Source organism: Ctenopharyngodon idella, chromosome 6 (genome assembly GCF_019924925.1).
Source record: "Ctenopharyngodon idella isolate HZGC_01 chromosome 6, HZGC01, whole genome shotgun sequence".
NCBI classification, from domain to species: domain Eukaryota; kingdom Metazoa; phylum Chordata; class Actinopteri; order Cypriniformes; family Xenocyprididae; genus Ctenopharyngodon; species Ctenopharyngodon idella.
Window position 1 is genome coordinate 29,125,224 of NC_067225.1, and position 22,284 is coordinate 29,147,507.

A 22,284-nucleotide genomic window follows, 5' to 3' on the forward strand; every position below is an offset into this window, starting at 1 on the left:
TATACATATTCATAAATTAAGTGATGTAGCTAGTCACAAAATCAGAATGATGAGTCATTACAGGACACAAATGTAAATACCCTTACTTTATAACATAAGGGTTGAACCACTGTATTCACATGGACTATTTTAACGATGTCTTTACTACCTTTCTGGGCCTTGAAATTAGTTATGATGTTTCTGTGAATGAATGTAGCTAGTGTTATGTTGTAATGCGTAATATTTGAAACAACCCAATAAATGATTTAAATATTTTACTTTTCAGGATTTAAATTAAAGTTGGAGGTTGTAATTGTAAGAGGTTATTTACAATGATTTTTAAGAACATTCTTTTCAGCAATTTTTACATTTTATCTTTAGAACAATCTAAAAAAAAAAGATAAGAACATTCTTAAGGTGTGTTTTTGGTAATACAAATCATTCATAAATTAAAAGTAAGTTGTAAGTTTAAAAAAAAAAAAAAAAGGAAGAAGAAAATAGCAGTTAAGAATAAGTTTATTCTTAAGAATGTTTTGCAAATTTGCCCCCAGGTGTAAATGCCAATCTATCTCTGACATCTTTTAATTGAATTTCTCAAGATGTCACAGCAGGTGTCCAGGTGTAAATGAAGTGAAAGATATCAGGAGTTGTGGAGACGTAGTAGACAGTGAACTATAAGCCAAGACTAATACAGAGATTCCAAGGCAACAAAATCAAGACACCAACTCTGAGATGGTACTGATCCAGGTGACTAGTATCAAATCCTTACTGCTGCTTAAAAAATTCTGTCAATATTTTTGTCTAACATGTTTCACAAGAGTGATGACAATTAACCTCATTGCACACCAAAGCTAATTAGAAGCTGTGAAGGTCAAAGTCTCCCCCACTTCATCTTAGCCTTTAGCTATGAAGTGTCACACTTGACGGTCACAGCAGCAGAAATCTGTGACATGTAAAAAATAGATTGAAAGAGACAACCATACTGGCGGTCTTTTGAACCTTCTCTTTCCTATAAACCCCATATATGACCCCATTAGGAGTGTCACACAGCACTTCCTTTCACATTAAACCTTGATGTGTGGAACAATAGAGACCTCGACGGGAGAGCATTGTCTTGTCTATTCTTTCCTGCCTTTTTCGTGGAATGTTTATTATCACAGCTGTTTTTCTCCACGCACATGCATTTTCCATGAGTATATGGCCATCAGATCTTGCATGGTTTGGGTGTAGGTGCACAAATGCCACAAAAAAAGGCCACAATTACTCCTCCCATGGCTGGGCCGAGCACAAAGCTTCCTGAGATGAAGAAGAAATCTATTGATGTCAGTTTTATGGAGGTTTTACTACGCAAGGCAGAGAAAGTAAATATTTTGGTTCGGTGTGACGTCCAGGACACAGTCACTCTGAAATGAAAGTGTGACTAGGCCTTTGAAAGTCACAGACAGGAATTGGTGAGAACGTGTTTGATGGTTTGATTCTGCTGATACGTGGAGCTGAGCATGTTCTAGTTTTACTCGGGGGGGGAAAAAACTAGTGTAATGATTGCTTCAGTTTATTCTCGGTTGGGAAATACAGGGTTCCTACGCAGTTTGGAAAAGTATGGAATTTGATTTGAGTAATTTCCAGGTCTGGAAAAGTATGGAAAAAAGAAATCAGAGTATGGGAAAATATTTGTGTTTCCAGACTATTGGCTCTATTCAGTTTTCTAATTTATCATACCTGCAAACAAGTCACTTTACAGCGAAATTAGCCCTTTTGAATCAAAATACATAATTTATGTGAATCGTGTAGATCCGAAGAGGTTTTTTTTCGGGGTGAGTGTGTGTGTGTCACAGGATTCTCACAAGAATCGAAAATGGGCTACTTTCCCATAAACTGGAGTGAGTCGCGATCTTTCTTGGCGCTCTGTGGCGTGACAGATCGCTGTAGCGCTCGTGAAACAACCATCTCTTCCGCTTTACTAGTTACAACACAAAATAAACATGAATGAACATCCGAAGGTATGTTGAAAGATACAGTACAACTCACTGAAATCTGTATCATGTCACATGCAATCGATCAATCAGTGTTTCAACCACAAAAAGGCATCAATAAAACGGCTTGTAAAAATGTCACATTTAGCCTACCCCAGAAAAGCCATTCAATGTCCAAAAACTCATTAGTCAGCTACAAAAATGAACTTTGAGAGGAGCATTTTACTAAATATATGCACTATGGGCTATTGCATATTCATTGTATTTGTACTTAACATGTGCTTCAATATTGAATGTATAAATCTGTTTCATGACAGCCACCATTTAAATGTTTAGGCCTAAATAAAAAAAGAGTAGAAAAATAATTGTCATTAAAAATTTATAAAAACTTCCTTATATGTAATTTAGCCTATATGTAAGTAGCTTACAAATTAATTTTAACCTTTAATAATATAATGATGTACCAGCTGTGGTTCCCTATATAGTTTACAGCATTAGTTGAGAGAGATTTTTTTCTTTGAGGAAATATGCCATGTACTGTACCCAATAGGCCCAAATTAATCAATATTGAATCAAAGGTAATCAAATCAAATCGCAAGCTTCTGAATCAAAAGCACATTCAGTTGTGAAATTTGTGTCAATGCTCAGCTCTACTGCCAATAATTTTTTATTATTATTTATTTTTATTTTTTTACTTGAAGCAAAAGTTGTTTTTTCCATTTATTTTCTTGTCAGAGTGCACCAGAATGCTTAGTTTACATGTTAAAATCACAAAAATCTTCTCTTGGGGGAGAATGCCCCCAGACCCCTCTACATTTAGTTCCTACACATCACCTTTTACACCTCTTTTGACTTTGCAGATGTTTATAAAGTTATGAATTTCGAAACTATTAGGGAAACTGTGATACTGCGCTTGTGTAGGCTACTCGTGCCCATAGGCTACTCTATAAAATGCTTCGATACCAACAACAAATACTGACAACAGAGCAAACACGGAGCAGAATGGATAAATCAGAGAAGGATGTCTATGAAGTAAATGTATCGAATTATTAGAATGTTAAACAAATTAAATATTTACGCCTATGTAGCAAGTGGTATGGTCGGAAAGGGAAACAAGACACAAGTCACGACGCCACCCTGTTAAACAGGGAATATATTAGTACTTGTAGATTAATCCCCAACAAAAGTCACACAGGTACGTGGTTTTAAGAAGAGAAGGGCCTAGACGTCAATACTAAATACCAAATTTTATTTCAACCATCAAACACTAATTTAAAAATCACTAAAAGACTGTAAGACCCAGACTACAAACATGAAGCAGAGAAAACATAGAAAAGGAGGCTGAGGCTTACCAATGGTAGAAAATCGTTTGGAAGGAGGTCTGGAAATTTGAGTCTGGAAAAGTATGGAATTTTGAAATGGAAAATTTGTAGGAACCCTGGAAATATGGCTCAAAAGATTGTCACCTTGGTTCTTCTGTCCCTGGCCTTCCCGTTTAGAATGAGAGACAATGAAGGCTCTGCAACGTAGGCCCCGTTTACACTAGTGCGTTTTCATTTTAAAACACATAAGTTTTGGTACGGTTACGCCTGTCGTTTACACTATGCCGGCGTTTTCGAACTTCGAAAACGGAGACTTTGGAAAATGCTACAGACACTGTTTTAGTTTGAAAACGCCGGGGTTGTGTTTCAGTATAAATGGACCAAAACGGAGACTTTTGAAAATGATGGCGTGGCTGCCCACGTTCGCTCTGCTTATCCTTGACGACTGTGTAAACAATAACATGGAGAATGAACTGCAATCTTTGCTGGCTTTGTTGTCATTTTTAGCAGCCATTGTGTGGTTAAATTCTGCATTTTTTTTAATACTGCAGCTACCTTCATGCGCAAGAGGCAACTGTTTATACTTGTACGTGCATGCCCAGTGTGCATGAACAGTCATGTGACATGCATTTTCGATCATGTAGTATAGACCTTTTCAGCGCTGCACTCGTTGTCTTTTGACTTGTATTTCCACAGCGATCTTACGTATTTATGAATGAACTGCTCATTTAAAAATCTTCCTGGTCTACTGACATTTGTTAAGACATCTATACTTTAAACATTACAATGCTCATGATAACTTTCATTAACTCTACAACAAGTAAATCCACTTCACCAGCTATTTATTCTTTGACAGCGATGCCATAGAAATGTACAGAGCTACTGCAAAAACAGAAGTTCAAAGACAATATTATAAAGATGGCGACGCGCTTGTTTCTCTGGCGCATAAGGTCTATAGATGGAGATCGTTTCAGTGGAAACTCCAGTGTAGATGAGGATCATTTTCATTTTAAAATGCCTTTTTAAAACAAAAACGCACTAGTGTAAACAGGGCCTTAATGTCGATTCATTAATTCTGTTGATTGAGTACAATTGCTTCACTTGAAGATGCTGATCATGAAAACACTCTGGGTTTTAGGGTTGTGCAACATTCCAAATTGAAAATAAAATTCCTTTTAAATTCCAATTAGTTCTTGAATTAAACATTTGAATTTGGGTAGCAAACAGGGTGTACAAATGTAATTTGAATTTAAGGAAGTAGAATTAAAATGGGATGAAATTCAAAGAAACTCATGTGACTAATGTAAGATCAGTTTTTATTACTATATAAAATAGTTTTTTAATGTGAATTACTCACACAGTATTATCAAATTGTATCTGAAAACTATGGAAGCTTGTTTCCGCCACTAAATAAAAAATAAAAAAATTGCAAATTGCAACCTTTTTTTCTCACAAGTGCGAGTTTACATCTCACATTTCTGACTTCTTTTCTCAGAATTGCGAGATATAAACTCGCAATTGCGAGAAATAAAGTCAGAATTGCAAGTTATAAACTCACAATTTCACATTATAAACTCACAATTGCGAGATATAAACTCAAACTTCTAACATTTTTTTTTGTCGCAATTCTAACTTTTTTTCTTGCAACTGCAAGATATAAACTCAATTCTGACTTCTTTTCTCAGATATAAACTCGCAATGGCGGGTTATAAAGTTATAAAGTCCAATTCTGAGGAAAAATATATTTATATCTCACAATTCTGACTTTATAACACAGAATTGTGACTTTATATCACGCAATTCTGACTTTATAACTCACAATTCTGACTTCATAACTCACAATTGTGAGTTTATACCTCGCAAATGGGAGTTTATATAACACATTTCTGACTTTATAACCCGCAATTGGGAGTTTATATCAAGCAATTCTGAGGGGAAAAAAAGTCAGATTTGCGAGATAAAAAGTCACAATTATACCTTTTTTATTTTTTATTCAGTGGGGGAAACAGCTTCCATAGAAAACAGTGTGTTGATGAATGGTTTTGATGTCTAACAGTATTAAACCTAGTTTAGAGAAATGTTTAATCATTGATTTACTTATCATAATATGTCAAGGAATAAATCATTCTTAATGGGATAGATATAGATAGATAGAGCTTATAGTATTGTGAATTATTCTAAGAACTTGCATCTAACTCTGACATTAGCATTTGCACTGCAGCGATTTCACCTTGAACTGCATGACAAATAATAAAAAAAAAAAATCTCTTGTTCTGAGCATTTTATGCAATCTTTCTCACAGACGTCAAAGAGATTAACATTGCAGACAATTGTCGTGGTCAGAGGAAAGGATTTGACCCTTAGGAAACAGTGTGCGTGATGGTTTTTGTACGTGTCGTCTCATGCGCAGCTACAAACGCTCATCCTTATTGTCAGTCATTGTTTTTTGTTCCTTGACCTGATTGAAGGACAAGTAACATGAATCAGACCTAATTATAAATTAGCATGTAGGAAGTATAATAGCGTCAGTGATTATGATGGGTGTTTGTTGACAGTGGGTACATTGACTAAACCAACAAGCAATGTACATGCTATCTCAAAGACCCCATATTGAAACCTGTATCCTCCAGTGGAGACATCAACAGAGTCCTGAATGGGTGGCTTAAACAAAGAACAAAGAGGAGGAGAGCAGGGACCCAAGTGGGCATGGTGGCAGACATCAAGGAGCCAATAGAAAACTATTTTGAATTCTCTGTAGTCATTGGGGGCCAATAAGAGCTGGCCTGAGCTTAGTTAGACACAGTTTGACAAGGCTGACCATATCATAGGCCTACAGAAGTTTCAGCAGTTCATTTTTTTTTCCACTGGCCAACCACCGTGTTTTTCCTCTGGATTATTCACATAACTAGAGGCTTGCCTTGACCCAGTCTGGTCTCTTAAAATGCTGCTTTCCGTCACAGTGGAATAGAAGAGTACTTTGGACTATTTTATGCAGAGAATTTATAGACCGTACCAGAAAGGTAGGAGCACTTCTGTGTGGAATGTGTGATTCTAAGCTTGAATGCGCTAAAATGTCTAGCCTGACGGCGTGTCAAGGACCCGTTTTACCTGTAAAGTGATTCATTTCATTCTCACTTCTTTTTAAACCACACAGCACTTCAGCTGAAAGGAACGATATGCTCTACCAACATGATCAAACTGTCAGATCGTCCGAATTCAAAGTGAACAGCCCGTGATGTAATAATGGCTAAGTCAAAATATATCTTGTAATAATTTAATACAAAATTATATTAGTGATGAGATATGTTAAGAGAGCTTGTATGAATTCAGGTAATTCTGCCACATTTGAAACTGTTTGACAATACCTTAAAAATTACTATACGCCACTCTGGAATACTCGATTCTGATTGGTCGTTTGTTCTGCAGTCAAATATTTTTGCATAATTGTCCATTGTAGCAGGTAACCAATCACTTCGTGGATTCTTTGTTGTACACTGTAGTACAAAAGTTTAGGATCAGAAAGAAATCAATATTTTTGTTCAGCAAGGATGCATTAAATTGACCAAAAGTGACTGTAAAGACATTTATAATTGTTTCTTCAGCAAATCAGCATATTAGAATGATTTCTGAAGGAAGGATCACGTGACACAGAAGACTGGAGTAATGATGCTGAAAATTCAGCTTTGCATCACAGGAATGAATTATATTTTGAAATGCATTAAAATAGAAAACTGTTTCAATTGTAATAATACTTCACAATATTACTGTTTTTACTGTATTTTTGATCAGCATAGGAGACTTCTTTCAAAAACATTAATAAATCTTACCGACCCCAAACTAGTGGGTAATGTATTAAAATAATTTCATGTTCATTTTTTTGGTAAGTAGCTGTGTAATATGGAGGACAACACACAGCCAGCCAGTCATTATCACAAAATAAACCTCTTCAGGGTGATGCAAGACCCTCTTTGCATCAGGGTCCTGATTGTCTTGTCTGGGTTTGTTTTGTGATAATGACTGCACATTGTTGTTTTAATGAGAAAGTTGTTCTTAAAAAAAACGATCTAGCAGCTAATGGCAAAGCGCCCTGATGCTTCAAGATCATGCTATTTGGGCTAGCAAAACAAATCCAAGAGCACATGTAGAGAGGCTTAAATGCCAATGGGGAAAATAACCTGATATTGGTATAAGGTGCCTCTCTCTGACATAAACCACTGATCCTCCTTAAATAATGTAAGTCACATTTCCATTTTGGGGGGAATGTTTGCTTTAAAAGCCTCCTGCTGTGGTTTTACAAATATTCGTTGCATTCAGGTCGGCTGTGAGGCTTTAATATGTAAAGGCACCACGAGTCTTTATGTGCCATCTACGTTTCCTTTGAATGTTTTTTTGCCACATGTATGCACAATGATTTCTTGAAGCTGTTTGGTGTGATTCATGTTTATTGATGTGTGATGCTTTGAAGTTTTAGGTTTACCTTTAGAGGACTAGTTGTGCAGAAAATGTTGTATTTCCTGTCCATGAATCAAAGTAGTAGAGGTGCTAGAATTACTATTACGATTACTCGTACTTAGTGTTAGAGATTTGAACAAACCCCCAACCCTAGGTATTAAACTTCAGCATGTCACATATCACACACCGCCTGTGCCTCAAACATGAATGATCCTTAAAAGGAGCTTTTCTGACTGTAGGCTCACATTTCTCACCTTCTAGATGGACGAGAAAATCCTATAGAACTAGATTGAATGAGTGACCTGAGCCATATCTAGAGACCTGAGACTTAGTAAACACATAGCAACATGCTAAAAACACTATTGATATTTATGAAAGTTGAAATCTCAATTTGTTATAGTTGTTTTTTTTGTTTGTTTGTTTGTTTTAAATGTACATAGTTGAATGTATACTGCCGTTCAGAATCACTAGGGTCACTTTTTTAAAGACATTTATTCATGTATCATGGTTTCCACAGCACAACTGTTTTCAACATTGATAGTGGTAAGAAATGTTTCTTGAGCAGCAAATCAGCATATTAGAATGATTTCTGAAGGATCATGTGACACTGAAGACTGGAGTAATGATGCTGAAAATTCAGCTTTTCCATCACAGCAATAAATTGCATTTTAAAATATATTGAAATAGAAAACAATAGTTATTTTAGAAGAAAAAAAAACAATTAAATTGTAATAATATTTCTCAATGTTACTGTTTATCAAATAAATGCTGCCTTTAGCATAAGAGACTTCTTCCAAAAACATGAAAAAAATCTTACTGACCCCAAACTTTTAGTGCTTTTTCTTTAAAGTTTGAGGTGACAATTCAAATATGCAGTCAAAGATGTTTTTACAATGAGCCTTAGAAACATACAGATTGTTTTAATGACCTAATCATTTGACCTTGAACTCTTTTTCACTCACCATTTTCTTTATTTCTTTAGAGAGAGAGACCTTTGTAAACACCTGAAGCCATGGCACCTGCTGTTGGAGGTCCTGTGGGCTACACCCCTCCTGAGGGGGGCTGGGGTTGGGCCGTGGTGGTTGGTGCCTTCATTTCTATCGGTTTCTCCTACGCCTTCCCAAAGTCCATCACTGTGTTCTTCAAGGAAATTGAAATGATCTTCCAAGTCAACAGCAGTCAAGTGTCCTGGATCTCTTCCATCATGCTTGCTGTCATGTATGGAGGAGGTAAGCAGTGTCTTCCTGCTTTTACATCCTTTTTTCTTCCACTCAAAACTCTCAAATGCTCTATATATCATAAAAATTTCTTTCTGAATTCATAATGGTTTAATTTCATACTAGATGTTTGCACTGATTTAAAACTGAGATGCTTAAAGGATTAGATCAGAATTAAAACTTCCTGTTAATTTACTCACCCCCATGTCATCCAAGATGTTTATGTCTTGCTTTCTTCAGTTGAAATGAAATTAAGGTTTTTGAGGAAAACATTCCAGGATTTTTCTCCATATAGTGGACTTTACTGGGGTACAATGGATTGAAGGTCCAAATTGCAGTTTCAATGCAGATTCAAAGGGCTCTGCATGATCCCAGACGAGGAATAAGGGTCTTATCTAGTGAAACGATCGGTCATTTTTAAAAAAAAATAATGCTCGTCTTGCACTAGCTCTGCGATGCTCCACGCATTACGTAATCATGTTGGAAAGGTCACGCGTGACGTAGGTGAAAGTACCGATCCAGTGTCTACATAGCGAACGTGCAAAGACTAAGTCGCCCTTTACAAAAAAGGTCAATCAAAGATGTCGGACGATTTTGAAGTTAGAGGAGAAAATGAGGTGGAGTTTTTTGCCCTACCGCGGTATTTCTGCCTACGTCACACGTGACCTTTCCAATGTGATTACGTAATGTGTGACAAGACTCTTATTCCTCGGCTGGGATCATGTAGAGCCCTTTGAAGCTGCATTTAAACTGCAATTTGGACCTTCAACCCGATGAACCCCAGTGAAGTCCACTATAGGGAGAAAAATCCTGGAATGTTTTCCTCAAAAACTTAATTTCTTTTCGGCTGAAGAAAGAAAGACATAAACATCTTGGATGACATGGGGGTGAGTAAATTATCAGGAAATTTTCATTCTGAAGTGAATTAATTCTTTAATACAGTAAGTCTTTCTCATGAGTCACTTTAAAATCATGCTGTTTGGTTATCCATTCAACCCAGTGGTGAGATCATGGCACAGGTAATGAAGACACAGTTTATCAATGGATAAGGCGTGAGTGAAAGACCCTTATTCATTTGAATGTAGAAACGAGAGGCATGCTAGACAAGGCTTAGACATCAGCCACCGGCTGCTTTGCTGAGAGATTGAGCTCTGAATGGGCAACTCTATCTCCCTCTGGAGTCTTTCTTCTCAGTCAGCTCTTTATTCTGCAAGTGTCAGATGTTTTCCTTGGAGAGAGATGAGGAGATGAGACGCCTAACTCAGGAGTCGCACAGACTTGTGATGACTAGCGTCAATAGCAAACTTGTCTCAGGAAGTGGAGCACCACCAAATGATGTCAGCACACTCACATAGGCAGACTAAATTGCACGCTCTCCTTCTCACGCTACTGAGCAGATCAAACATGAGTTTAAAAAATATAAACTATTACAGATATAAGGAAAAAAGCTTTAATGTTTTTGACAGTATGGTGCTACTTTTCAGTTATAAGTCAACGTTTTATTGCAAAAGCCAATTATACTATCAGTATGGTTTGAGTGTATGCTTACACACAACCTTTAAAAGAGGCAAAAATAAATACTGTTTTCACCTTTTTCCTTATCCATGTTGTTCCAAACCTGTGTGACTTTTTGTTCTCTGTGGAACACAAACAAGATGTTTTGAAGAATGTTAACGCTCTCCTTTTCTATTCAGAGCAAGAATACAGTGACTAGGTATTTTAAAGCTCCACAAAAAGATAAAAAAAGAGTTTCAGAATATGAAAAAATTCTTTGATTTTAGTCTTTTCTTCAGTTGACCACATGCTGTTGGTGAGAAACCATTAAAATAGCACTTAATTACTTGCATTTAATGTATTCTGTAATGTACCATCAATCAAGTTCATCGATATTGTATACTATAACCAAAGAAATTCTAATTATATCTGATCAAATATACAAAATGTATATTTTATATATATATAAACAACAAAGGAAAATCACATTGTAGAATCAGAACTAACTAACTATATATACAGGTGCATCTCAATAAAATAGAATGTCTTGGAAAAGTTCATTTATTTCAGTAATTCAACTCAAATTGTGGAACTCGTCTATTAAATAAATTCAGTGCACACAGACTGAAGTACTTTAAGTCTTTGGTTCTTTTAATTGTGATGATTTTGGCTCACATTTAACAAAAACCAATCAAGCACAGTAACACCATGGTCATTCAACCAGCTTTTGGTACCTTTGGCAGTGTGGGCATGTGCCAAATCCTGCTGGAAAATGAAATCAGCATCTCCATAAAGCAGAAGGAAGCATGAAGTACTCTAAAATTTCCTGGTAGATGGCTGCGTTGACTGTGGACTTCAGAAAACACAGTGGACCAACACCAGCAGATGACATGGCAGCCCAAATCATCACTGACTGTGGAAACTTCACACTGGACTTCAAACAACATGGTTTCTGTGCCTCTCCACTCTTCCTCCAGACTCTGGGACCTTGATTTCCAAATGAAATGCAAAATTTACTTTCATCTGAAAAGAGGACTTTGGACCACTGAGCAACAGTCCAGTTCTTTTTCTCCTTAGCCCAGGTAAGACGCTTCTGACGTTGTCTTTGGTTCAGAAGTGGCTTGGTACGTGGAATGTGACAGTTGTAGCCCATTTCCTGAAGACGTCTGTGTGCGGTGGCTCTTGATGCACTGACTCCAGCTTCAGTCCACTCCTTTTGAAGCTCTCCTAAGTTCTTAAATCGGCTTCGCCTGACAATCTTCTCAAGCCTGCGGTCATTCCTTTCACTTGTACACATTTTCCTACCACACTTTTTCCTTCCAGTCAACTTTCCTTGAATATGCTTTGGCACAGCACTATGCGAACAGCCGGCTCTTTCAGCAGTGACCCTCTATGGCTTACCCTCATTGTAGAGGGTCTTGATGATCATCTTCTGGACAGCTTCCCCAACTTCAGCGGACTTCCCCATGACTGCTGTTGGGATTACTGACCTAAACCCAGTATTTATACCCTGAGAATGGTAATTTAATAGAACTTAAAATTAAATATTCTAATAATTTGAGATACTGATTTTTTTATTTTGATGAGCAGCAAGCTGTAATCAAAATGAAATCAAAAAAGTCTGGAAATATATATATAGTTGGTTAGTTCTGATTCTACAATGTGATTTTCCTTTCTTTTAAAAGATGTTTCCTTTTCTTTTATGTGGACAGTCAAGCTGTATATGTCATTGTCCCACATACTTGCGTCAAACCTGAGCTTTTACCCTCACATTTATCATGACAAAGAATAAGGTGCTCCATCAGGATGTGTTTCTGAAAGACAGACCTTTCAGTTTGTCAGTGGGGTTGACATTATGGCCTTGAGAACTCATGGCATGTGAGAAGCACATGACTTTACATTTGACCTCATACTCCCGCACAGCCCCTTCTGGCCCAGCAGAGCTAATTCCCTACTGTAATGCAGGGGGCAATACAGAGCACATGACCCAGATGATCACAGACCCAACCACTCATGGAAAATTCAAGAGTTTTGTTCTGAACACAATGATGTACAGAATCGCAATATGTAGTGCTATGGTTTGTACTAACATATTTGCAGGCAAGACATAACTGTGAAAATTTTATGCTGACTTATGCTGAGGTCTGTGTAGCAATATATTCAATATTCATAATAATTCACATCCTCGTAAATAAATCTGAATGGCATTGTTTTAGCATCTAGTTTGATGTTGTTCATGACTGACGTGTTGTGGTCCTCCATTTGCTGTCATTTCTTTTTCTAGCTTTTTTCTGATGCCCCCTCTGCCTCTTTATGAATACATCCACTGTCTCACCCACCATTTGCAAAGAAGTCTGAATGCCCTCTAAGCTAAATACTGTCAGAAGGTGTTCGTTTCTTTTCCAGGGATGTTGTTTTTGGCATTCTAGGCTAAGACATCTTCCTACATAGACCTCTAGTGCATTTAAGCTTGTTGTGGGTGACCCAGGCAGCCCAGGGGTAATTTGCCTGGAGCAAGAGAGGTCCAGATATGAGGATATTTACATGAATGCAGACTGATATGACATGCCAGGAGTGGGTTTTGATTTAATGTCACCCAAGGGCTTAGTCAGTGAATATTCTAATTGAAAATCACTGCCCGTACCACATTTAAAGTCACATTAATTTTATCTACTCTTGTTTTAATACCAAATATACACAAAAGAAAGTGTACAGAATGTAGTAATGCTCCAAATTACCCTGAAAGTTAAATGGTTAATGCTAAACTGTCATTTCTGCATCACTATAATGTCACAAAATAATGACTGTTTTCGTACAGGTTTCGCAATTATCAGAAAAATCGCCCCCAAATCATGCAGTCCTACATGTATACTTCACTCATATTTCTTATACAGCGTGACTGCTCAAATCTGCTTAAAGTAGCCTACTGGTATTATTAGATGTTGTGGGGTAAAATAGGGCATGTACCTGACACTAATGAATTTCCACATTTATAAATGTGTTAATGTGTTCTTTCGTACATGTTCGCAGTGAGTTCCCCGCTGTATGAGGTGGATTAGAGGCAAACAAGGCAGTCTATTGTACTGGGAGGCTGAAGACGTGCAGGCGCTCACCATCACTCCCCGGTTTTCACATGATTAGCAGGCTTCTTTCCTACATTCATGATAGGATTTAGACTCTGTACACTAAAGATTTAAAACACGCACGTAACTGCTAATACTTTGGGATCACTGTGTTCGCTACTGCAGGGGCGTATCAGAACACATTAGTTTGGTTCATTAGGGCTAAAGTTTGAAACACATCTGGAATATGATTCAAGAGAGCATGTATTTCAGCCTCTGCATTTCACAGGTAACATCTTTTCCTCAGTTAGCTGGATGATGGTGGGAAACCGCAAAATCTGCAGTTTGATGATTACTGCAGTAATATGCAATGTCAAATTCTATTGTTCTTCCCCACAGAGCTGCAATGCCCTCTAGTGGTCTGAACAGAGACTACTACTTTAGCCATGAAATTAAAATCGACCCTATTTTTTTTTTGTACACATTGCTGGTGTAATTGTGAACAGTTCATCTGTGCATAAAAGAATATAGATGTATGTCTTTTTGTAATCATGATGTAATAACTTGCTCCACCTCTGAAACATTCCTTTGAAAGGACAAGCCATCTTTTCCCTCCAACCTTTCTGTTTTCAATCCCATCAATCCCCAATGGATAAAATCAAGTCCTGGGTTACATTTTTTTTTTTTTTTCTCTCTCTCTCTCTCTCGTTGAATTTCCTGATAACTTGGAATTGGGTGTTTCTTAAACCATTGTTCTTTTTTAGTATGTACATTGATTTTTCTTTTCCACATATCTTATACTTAATCTCAAGCAAACAATTCAATAGCACTTAGTAACCAAGTACACTAACTTTTGATAAAGCTTTACTTTATCAAAACAGTCATCATTTTATCTAAAAAATTATGTTTAAAAAAAGTCACACAAATATTGCAGTGGCATATGATTATATCATTCTTTTAGTTCACCATAATTTACTGTAATATCTTTATGATGGATTTTCATATTTTAAGATTGTCTGGGCTTGGGACAAGGGTAAAACCAATAAAAGGGATAAACATAACTGATTAAAGAACTTTTTCAGGATTTAAAAAAAAAAAAAAAAACATTTATTTGAAATATTTAATGCATCCTTGCTGAATAAAAGTATTAATTTCTTTTTTAAAAAAACTTTTGAAAGGTAGACTATATAAAAAATAAATGAACATTAATTCAATTTGAAGATCATTTTGTATACTGTAACTTTAGAAATAACATTTATAATAAAAAAAATCTCTTTCTGGCTTCAAATAAAAAAAAAATATATATATATATATATATATATATATATATTTTTTGTGCGATAATATATTTTATTATTAATAATAGTTTTTTTGTTGTTGTTGTACAGATTCTGACAGCTTGTATTTCCAATTCTCATTCCCAGGTCCTATCAGCAGTATCCTGGTCAATAAGTATGGAAGTCGGCCAATTATGATGTTGGGAGGCTGTCTCTCGGGAGTAGGGCTCATCGCTGCCTCTTTCTGCAATACTGTTGAGGGATTGTACTTCTGTGTCGGTGTTGTGGGAGGTATAATTAAAAAACATATATTTTATATTTTAAACGGTCACACTTTATATTAGGTGTCCTTAACTACTATGTACTTACATCAAATAATAAGTACAATGTACTTAATGTGTTCATATAGTATTGCAAAACACTTTTGCTGCTATTGAGGTGGGATATGGGTATGGTTAGGGACAGGTTTGGCGGTATGGGTAGGTTTAAGGGTGGGTTAAGGTGTAAGTGAAGAGTCAACAGTAATTATAGATGTAATTACAGATATTAATTACAGCTGTAATTACATGCAGGTGTTTTTTTTTTTAAATATAAGTACAATGTAAAAAAAAAAAACATTTGTACAAAATAATTGTATTGTGTCAAATGATTAACTTAGATGTTAAATACACGTAATATGAATAAAATCTGAAACATAAACCGTTGCTCTTATCCCATCCAATTTGTAGTAATAGCACTCCTGTAGATGTTACACTCTTGTGACATTTTAATATCACCCAGGGGGATAGTTTTCTTTTTTAACGGTTTGTTATGATGTTTTCCAGGTCTGGGACTGGCATTTAATCTCAACCCAGCTCTCACAATGATCGGAAAATATTTCTACAAGAGACGCCCGATAGCTAATGGTATCGCTATGGCTGGTAGCCCAGTCTTCTTGTCTACTCTGGCTCCTTTAAACACTTGGTTCTTTGAGCAGTTCGGCTGGAGAGGAAGCTTCTTGATTCTGGGTGGACTTCTGCTTAATTGTTGTGTAGCTGGATCACTGATGAGGCCCATTGGCCCAAAGCCCCAACTTGCTGTTAAAGCTTCTAACAGTAACAGAAGAGCTAGAGAGAAAAAGACTGTGATAGAGATCATCAATGGTTTTATCGATCTGACACTGTTCAAGCATCATGGCTTCTTGCTTTACCTTCTGGGTAGCGTGGTCATGTTCTTCGGCCTCTTCACTCCTCTTGTGTTCCTCAGTAATTATGCCAAGAGTAAAGATATTCCCAAGGAGAAAGCAGCTTTTCTGCTCTCTGTCCTGGCCTTTGTAGATATGGTTGCACGACCTTCAATGGGAATACTCGCCAACACAAAATGGGTGAGACCAAGGGTGCAATACTACTTCGCCGCATCTATTCTCCTTAACGGTGTGTGCCACCTGCTTGCCCCTCTGTCCACAGACTACACAGGATTTGTGATTTATGCAATCTTCTTTGGGTTTGCCTATGGCTGGCTGAGCTCCGTGCTGTTTGAGACTCTCATGGATCTCGTGGGGACTCAGCGTTTCTCCAGTGCTGTAGGACTGGTGACGATTGTGGAATGTGCACCAGTGTTATTGGGGCCTCCTTTACTAGGTGAGTATGGAGTGTGTTTACGTCTCATACTCAAACAATTGTCCAGTTTTAAATAGCAAACCAAATGGTTTATTATGCATGGAGGTTTTATGACCTCATATTAAAGAGTTAGTTCACCCAAAAATGAAAATTCTGTTATCATTTACTCACTCTCATTTTGTCCAAACCCATGTAAGACTTTTGTTTATCTTCAGAACACAAATGAAGATATTTTTAATGAAATCTGAGCAATTTCTTTCCCTCCATTGACAGCTGTGCATCTACCTCTTTGACGCTTCAAAAAGTTCATAAAGAGATCGTAAAACTAATCCATATGAATTGAGTGGTTTAGTCCAAATTTTCTGAAGAGACACGATCACTTTATATAATGAACAGATTGAATTTAGGCTTTTATTCACATGTAAACATTGAACAGCGAACATAAACAGAAGCTCAACCGAACCGGTTTGACGCGCGAGAACAAACCTCTTGCGGAAGCTCAAACGGTTCTCACACCTCAAGCTAACATGCTTGAGCTTCCGTTTATCACAACTGATGTGTGAGTTGATGAATGTTTATATGTGAATAAAAGCGTAAGTTAAATCTGTTCATCATATAAAAGGCGATCGAGTCGCTTCAGAAAATTTGGACTAAACCTCTCAATTCATATGGATTATTTTTATGATCTCTTTATTAACTCTTTGAAGCGTCAAAGTGTCAGTTGCGTAGCTGTCAATGGAGGGACAGAAATCGCTCAGGTTTCATTAAAAATATCTTCATTTGCATTTTGAAGATGAACGAAAGTCTTACAGGTTTAAAAGGACATGAGGATTACTCATCCTCATGACCTTTCAAACCCATAAAACTTTCGTTCATCTTCAGAACACAAATGAAGATATTTTTTAGAGGGTTTTTATCCCCTATAGAAATAAAATTTGAATCACTTGTATCACATTTTTCATAGTTGATGGATCCAACTTGAATCACTGACCTTTTTAAATGACAATTGTCTACATTCACAGGGAAGTTCAATGACATCTACCATGACTACAAGTATACTTACATGGCCTGTGGATTTATCCTGCTGGTTGGCAGTTTGTTTCTGTTCATCGGAATGGGCATCAACTACAAGCTACTGGAGAGAGAGGCAAAAGAGGAATCCAAAAAAGCCAATCTACAGGAGGAACCTGGCAAAGAAGTTGTAGAGGCACAGAAAGTACCGAATGACAATACTGCAGAGGATGCTGTGTGACACTGGCTGATTGGTGTTATTCTGTTTCGTTTCGTTCGTTTATTTTATTTGTTAAGCACTTTTACACAACTGACCATAGACCAAAGTGCTGTACAAATATGTAAATACAAAGACAATCACAACCATAAAACACAACACTAAAAACACAAATAACAGCGAAATAAGCCCCTTAATTTTAAAACAATTTCTATACTCCGTTAAATGCTAATGCGAGGAGGTATTCCTTAAGTTTGTGTTTAAAAACACTTAGTCTGGGTGCCGATCTGAGAGAAAAGGGTAAACTGTTCCAAAGTTTTGGAGCTATCACTACAAAAGCTTGATCTCCACTTCTCCTTTTCGTTCGCTGAATCATCAAAGCCTTAAAGACCATTTTGGCTCGTATTTCTCAATCAGATCCACCAAGTACAATGGAGCCATACTATGCAGTGATTTGTAAACCAAAATTTTTTAAATGTATTCTGTAGTCAATCAGTAACCATTTTAAAAAAACTCAAAACTGGAGTAATATGGTCTCTCTTACGAGTACCTGTCAAAAGCCTCGCAGCAGCATTTTGGACTAATTGTAAGCGGTTAAGCAAAGATTTATTTATGCCGGCATATAATGAGTTGCAGTAATCTAACCTTGTAAATATGAACACATGAGTGACTTTTTCGAGATCACGCATGGACAAAAATGTTTTTACTTTCGCTATTAATCTCAAGTGATAAAAACAAGACAACCACTGTCAAAAATAACTCGATAACTAGATTACACACTGATGGCTTACAAAAAGGGGCTAAACTGCCCAGATCAGCAAAATTGTTTGGGACTCCAAACCACACAACTTCAGTTTTATCCTCATTCAGTTTTAAAAAATTTAAAGATAGCCATGATTTGATTTCATGTATGCAGTCCCACAACGACTCTATTTGCGTCTTACTGTCTTTTTCAGAGAAAGATAGACTTGCATCCGCATAGAAGTGGAAAGAAATTCTGTGCTTACTAAAAATGGACCCAAGGGGTAACATATACAAAGAAAACTAAATTGGACCGAGAATGGACCCCTGTGGAACCCCACTAAGCAAAGAGACAGGTTGTGAATGATCTTGACCAACATTTACAGAAAATGTTCTATTTGAAAGAAAGGACTCAAACCATGTGAGTGCTATACCAGGGATTCCCACCACCTTTTCAAGGCGCGAGAGTAAAATCTCATGGTCAGTGGTGTCAAATGCAGCGCTAATGTCCAATAAAACAAGAACTGCTGAAGACTGAGTCAACTGCCTGTCAATATATAATTTAAAACCCTGATCAAAGCCGACTCAGTGCTGTGATAAGCCCTGAAAGCTGACTGAAAAATTTCAAAAATATCACTTTGAAGCAGAAAGGTGTTTATTTGATTCAAAACCACCTTCTCCAAAACCTTTGATAGGAAAGGTAACTTTGAAATTGGCCAATAGTTTGATACAACAGCAGGGTCCAAATGTTTTTTGTTTTTTTTCAAAAGAGGCTGAACGAGAGCATGTTTAAACTGATTAGGAACTACTCCTGTTAAAAGACTATTATTTATAATACATAGGATACTAGGGCCAAGAACATGAAATGGTTCCTTTACTAATCTCGCTGGAATAATATGCAGTAAACAGTCAGTTGGTTTTGACTGCTTGATTACATCGGCTAGTGACTGCAAGGAGATCAGTTCAAAATGGTCAAAACTAACAGATTCTGGGTGATCCCTACATTTCTACGCTCTCCACATTGAGGATCTAGTTACAGACACACATTCAAGGCTATTCATGTTACTGAGACAGTGATGCATGAACATGATGAACATTTCAGTGCCTTACATGAGTGCCTGTATAGTCATGCAAATTATATTTTTAATTTTATTTTTAGAATTTAACTTTAGTTTAAAACATTTGCTAAACATTTTACTGTAGGACAAGAGTTTGACATAGGAGTAATGAAAAAGCGGTAGATATGCAAAGAGTGTCTTGTTAAATATTTGCACAAATGAAACATAGCTTGGTAAATATTTTAAGTTAATGCATTTTGTCAGTATCCATGCACACTCGCCAATGTCTGTTTTATGTATTCTTATGCATGTGTATGTATGTGCGTAGCCTATCACTGTAGTGATGAAAGATTGTTTACTTGTTTAAAACTTTGAAAATGCAACCACTGTTTGTTTATAGCCTAATGGAAATTTGTTCTTGAAATGCCAAATATTTGCTATCAGAGACAGTTTACATTTTTATCATTTGTGTTGCAAAACAGTTAAAATAAAAATGATTCTAGTTTTAATAAGAATTGTATATGCTTCATCATCTTTCAAGTGCTGGGTGTCAACCCTTGTGTTCTGTTGAGATTTGAGGTTTCTTACTTACTGTATAACTAATAAGGAATTACTGAAGAACTACTAGGTAATTATTCATTAACATTTAAGTCACTACTGTTTACTAAGGAAGATAACAGTTAGCTAATCAATAACTAATGAATTCTGTCATACCTCCTGAAGAACTACTAATAATTATCTACTAATTAAGGTTCAAGAAAAATAACTATGAAGTAACTACTAATGAACAGTCAAACACAATTACATTGTGTTGTGGCCCTTTCTTATTTACTAATGTTATCAGTAGTAGTATTATGAAAATGCAATAATAATAAATACATTGCATAGAGGTTTTTGCCTGTGTGGTAAATAATTGTTTTGTGTGTTCTGTAAGGAATCAACTTCGGAAAGGAACCCAAACCCCACTCTAATTGCCTTGCCATAGCCAACTTACCTTAGATTAGTTTTTATATTTCATATACAGTACTGTAAGTGTGTGTTTTCCTCAGCATATCACATTACCATTGAGTAAATTCCAGTATGTAAGGCAATGACTGGGGGAAAGTGAAAATACAGGGAACCCATTAGTAATTAATAAAGAATTATCAGATAATTCTGCAGGAATTAGCCTACTTAGAACCTGAAACAGTATTCTAAAGTGAAAATATAGGGAACCCATTAGTAGTTAATAAAGAATTATCAGATAATTCTGCAGGAATTAGCCTACTTAGAACCTGAAACAGTATTCTAAAGTGAAAATACAGGGAACCCATTAGTAATTAATAAAGAATTATTAGATAATTCTGCAGTAATTACTTAGAACCTGAAACAGTATTCTAAAGTGAAAATACAGGGAACCCATTAGTAATTAATTAATAAATAATTACCACACAATTCTGACTCAAATCAAACTTACACTCTGAAAAAAACACTATTAACGTAATAATCTAAAAACCTTTGTAAAATACACAACACAACCACTAGCTTACATGATGTGTTCTTTTATTTCAGATGAGAACATTTCTTAATGCAGTATATTTTATTCGTTTTAACATGTATACAATACTTACATTTAAACTCGTTTAACAAACGTTTTAGAATCAAAAGTTAGAACATTTAAAAGCAATTCAAGTGTAATCAACCGGCCTCTGTTATCCCGTTTCCATAGGGTAGCGGTGCTGGATCTCGTGCGGGAGCAGGGCTCGTGTTCGGCAGGGAAACTGCTAACTTCAGACCGCCGCCCTGTGTTTCACTCATTGCCGAAAGATGCTGTGACTGACTCCATAACCTGCCCATAAACAAGCAGTGCACAGCTCTGAGAACATATTTTAAAATCTTAAGTAATTAGATTTAACTTAGTATCTTTAGAAATAAAATAATGTGTTTTATGCAAGGGATCAGGCGTTCCCATCATGCAAAGAGACCGATGCGACACTCGTCAGTTAGGTGACTGACATTGCGTACCTGTATGTTGCTATTCATAAAATAAAATTATTTACAGCACAGCAATGATTTTACAGAAAAAATAAAACATACACAAGCATAAATGTCGGCAAAGAAATACACCAATTCGGCGTCGCAAAGAACTGCTCTCTCCTGAAGAGGATGAAAATGCCCGCGCTCAGTAGGGGGAGGGGTGGGGGAATAACAACACAAAAACTACCCAACACTGAAAAAATACCCCAAAAATGACTCATCCCAGCGTTTTGGTAAATAAATAAATAAATAAAACATTTTATATCTGTGATAAGTTGGATAGTTATGGCAAGGCAGTGGGGGTGGGGTTCCTTTCCAAAGCTGATTTCTTACAGAACATGCGCAGTTAATCATCAAAAAACTTCTGAACAATTTGTTGTAATGAGTCTTTTTGGGAGTGCAGTATTATGCAGCATAAAAATGCATATTTAATTTCCATAATAATAATAATAAGTAATAATAAGTGGTGGACTATAACAAAGTAGTACAAAGTAGTTGTAATTTTACTCAAGTAATTTTGAAAATGAATCATTTTCTGTTCATTAGTAGCTAGTTACTTCATAGTTATATTTCTTGAACATTAATTAGTAGATAATTAATAGTAGTTCTTCAGGAGGTATGACATAATTCATTAGTTATTGATTAGCTAACTGTTACTTAACATAATCATAAAATTCTATTACATACTGATTAGTTAACACATCTTCCTTAGTAGCTAATAGTAGTAACTTAAGTGTTAATGAAGAATTACCTATTAGTTCTTCAGCAATTCCTTATTAGTTATGCAGTAAGTAAGAAACAGTATTATTATAAAGTGTTACCCTTTTGCAAAATGTTTATCTGACCTATAGCCAAAACCCATCTGAT

General features: G+C 36.3%; 1 protein-coding gene across 1 annotated transcript; it reads left to right on the forward strand.

Moving 5' to 3' along the window:
* The first annotated feature begins 5,950 nt into the window (after positions 1-5,950).
* Positions 5,951-20,291, forward strand: slc16a1a (solute carrier family 16 member 1a). Its single transcript, XM_051897965.1, has 5 exons — positions 5,951-6,294; positions 8,709-8,955; positions 14,924-15,067; positions 15,601-16,395; positions 17,397-20,291. Exons 2-5 carry the CDS (start codon positions 8,739-8,741, stop codon positions 17,624-17,626), a joined length of 1,386 nt encoding a protein of 461 aa, XP_051753925.1. The 5' UTR covers positions 5,951-6,294; positions 8,709-8,738; the 3' UTR covers positions 17,627-20,291.
* Positions 20,292-22,284: the final 1,993 nt, after the last annotated feature.

Excerpts from the sequence above, each read along its gene's own strand:
- slc16a1a (XM_051897965.1), top strand. The coding sequence starts at position 8,739 with ATGGCACCTGCTGTTGGAGGTCCTGTGGGCTACACCCCTCCTGAGGGG. Across the intron at positions 8,956-14,923 it reads TGCTGTCATGTATGGAGGAG|GTCCTATCAGCAGTATCCTG; the intron begins GTAAGCAGTGTC and ends TCTCATTCCCAG. Across the intron at positions 15,068-15,600 it reads CTGTGTCGGTGTTGTGGGAG|GTCTGGGACTGGCATTTAAT; the intron begins GTATAATTAAAA and ends GATGTTTTCCAG.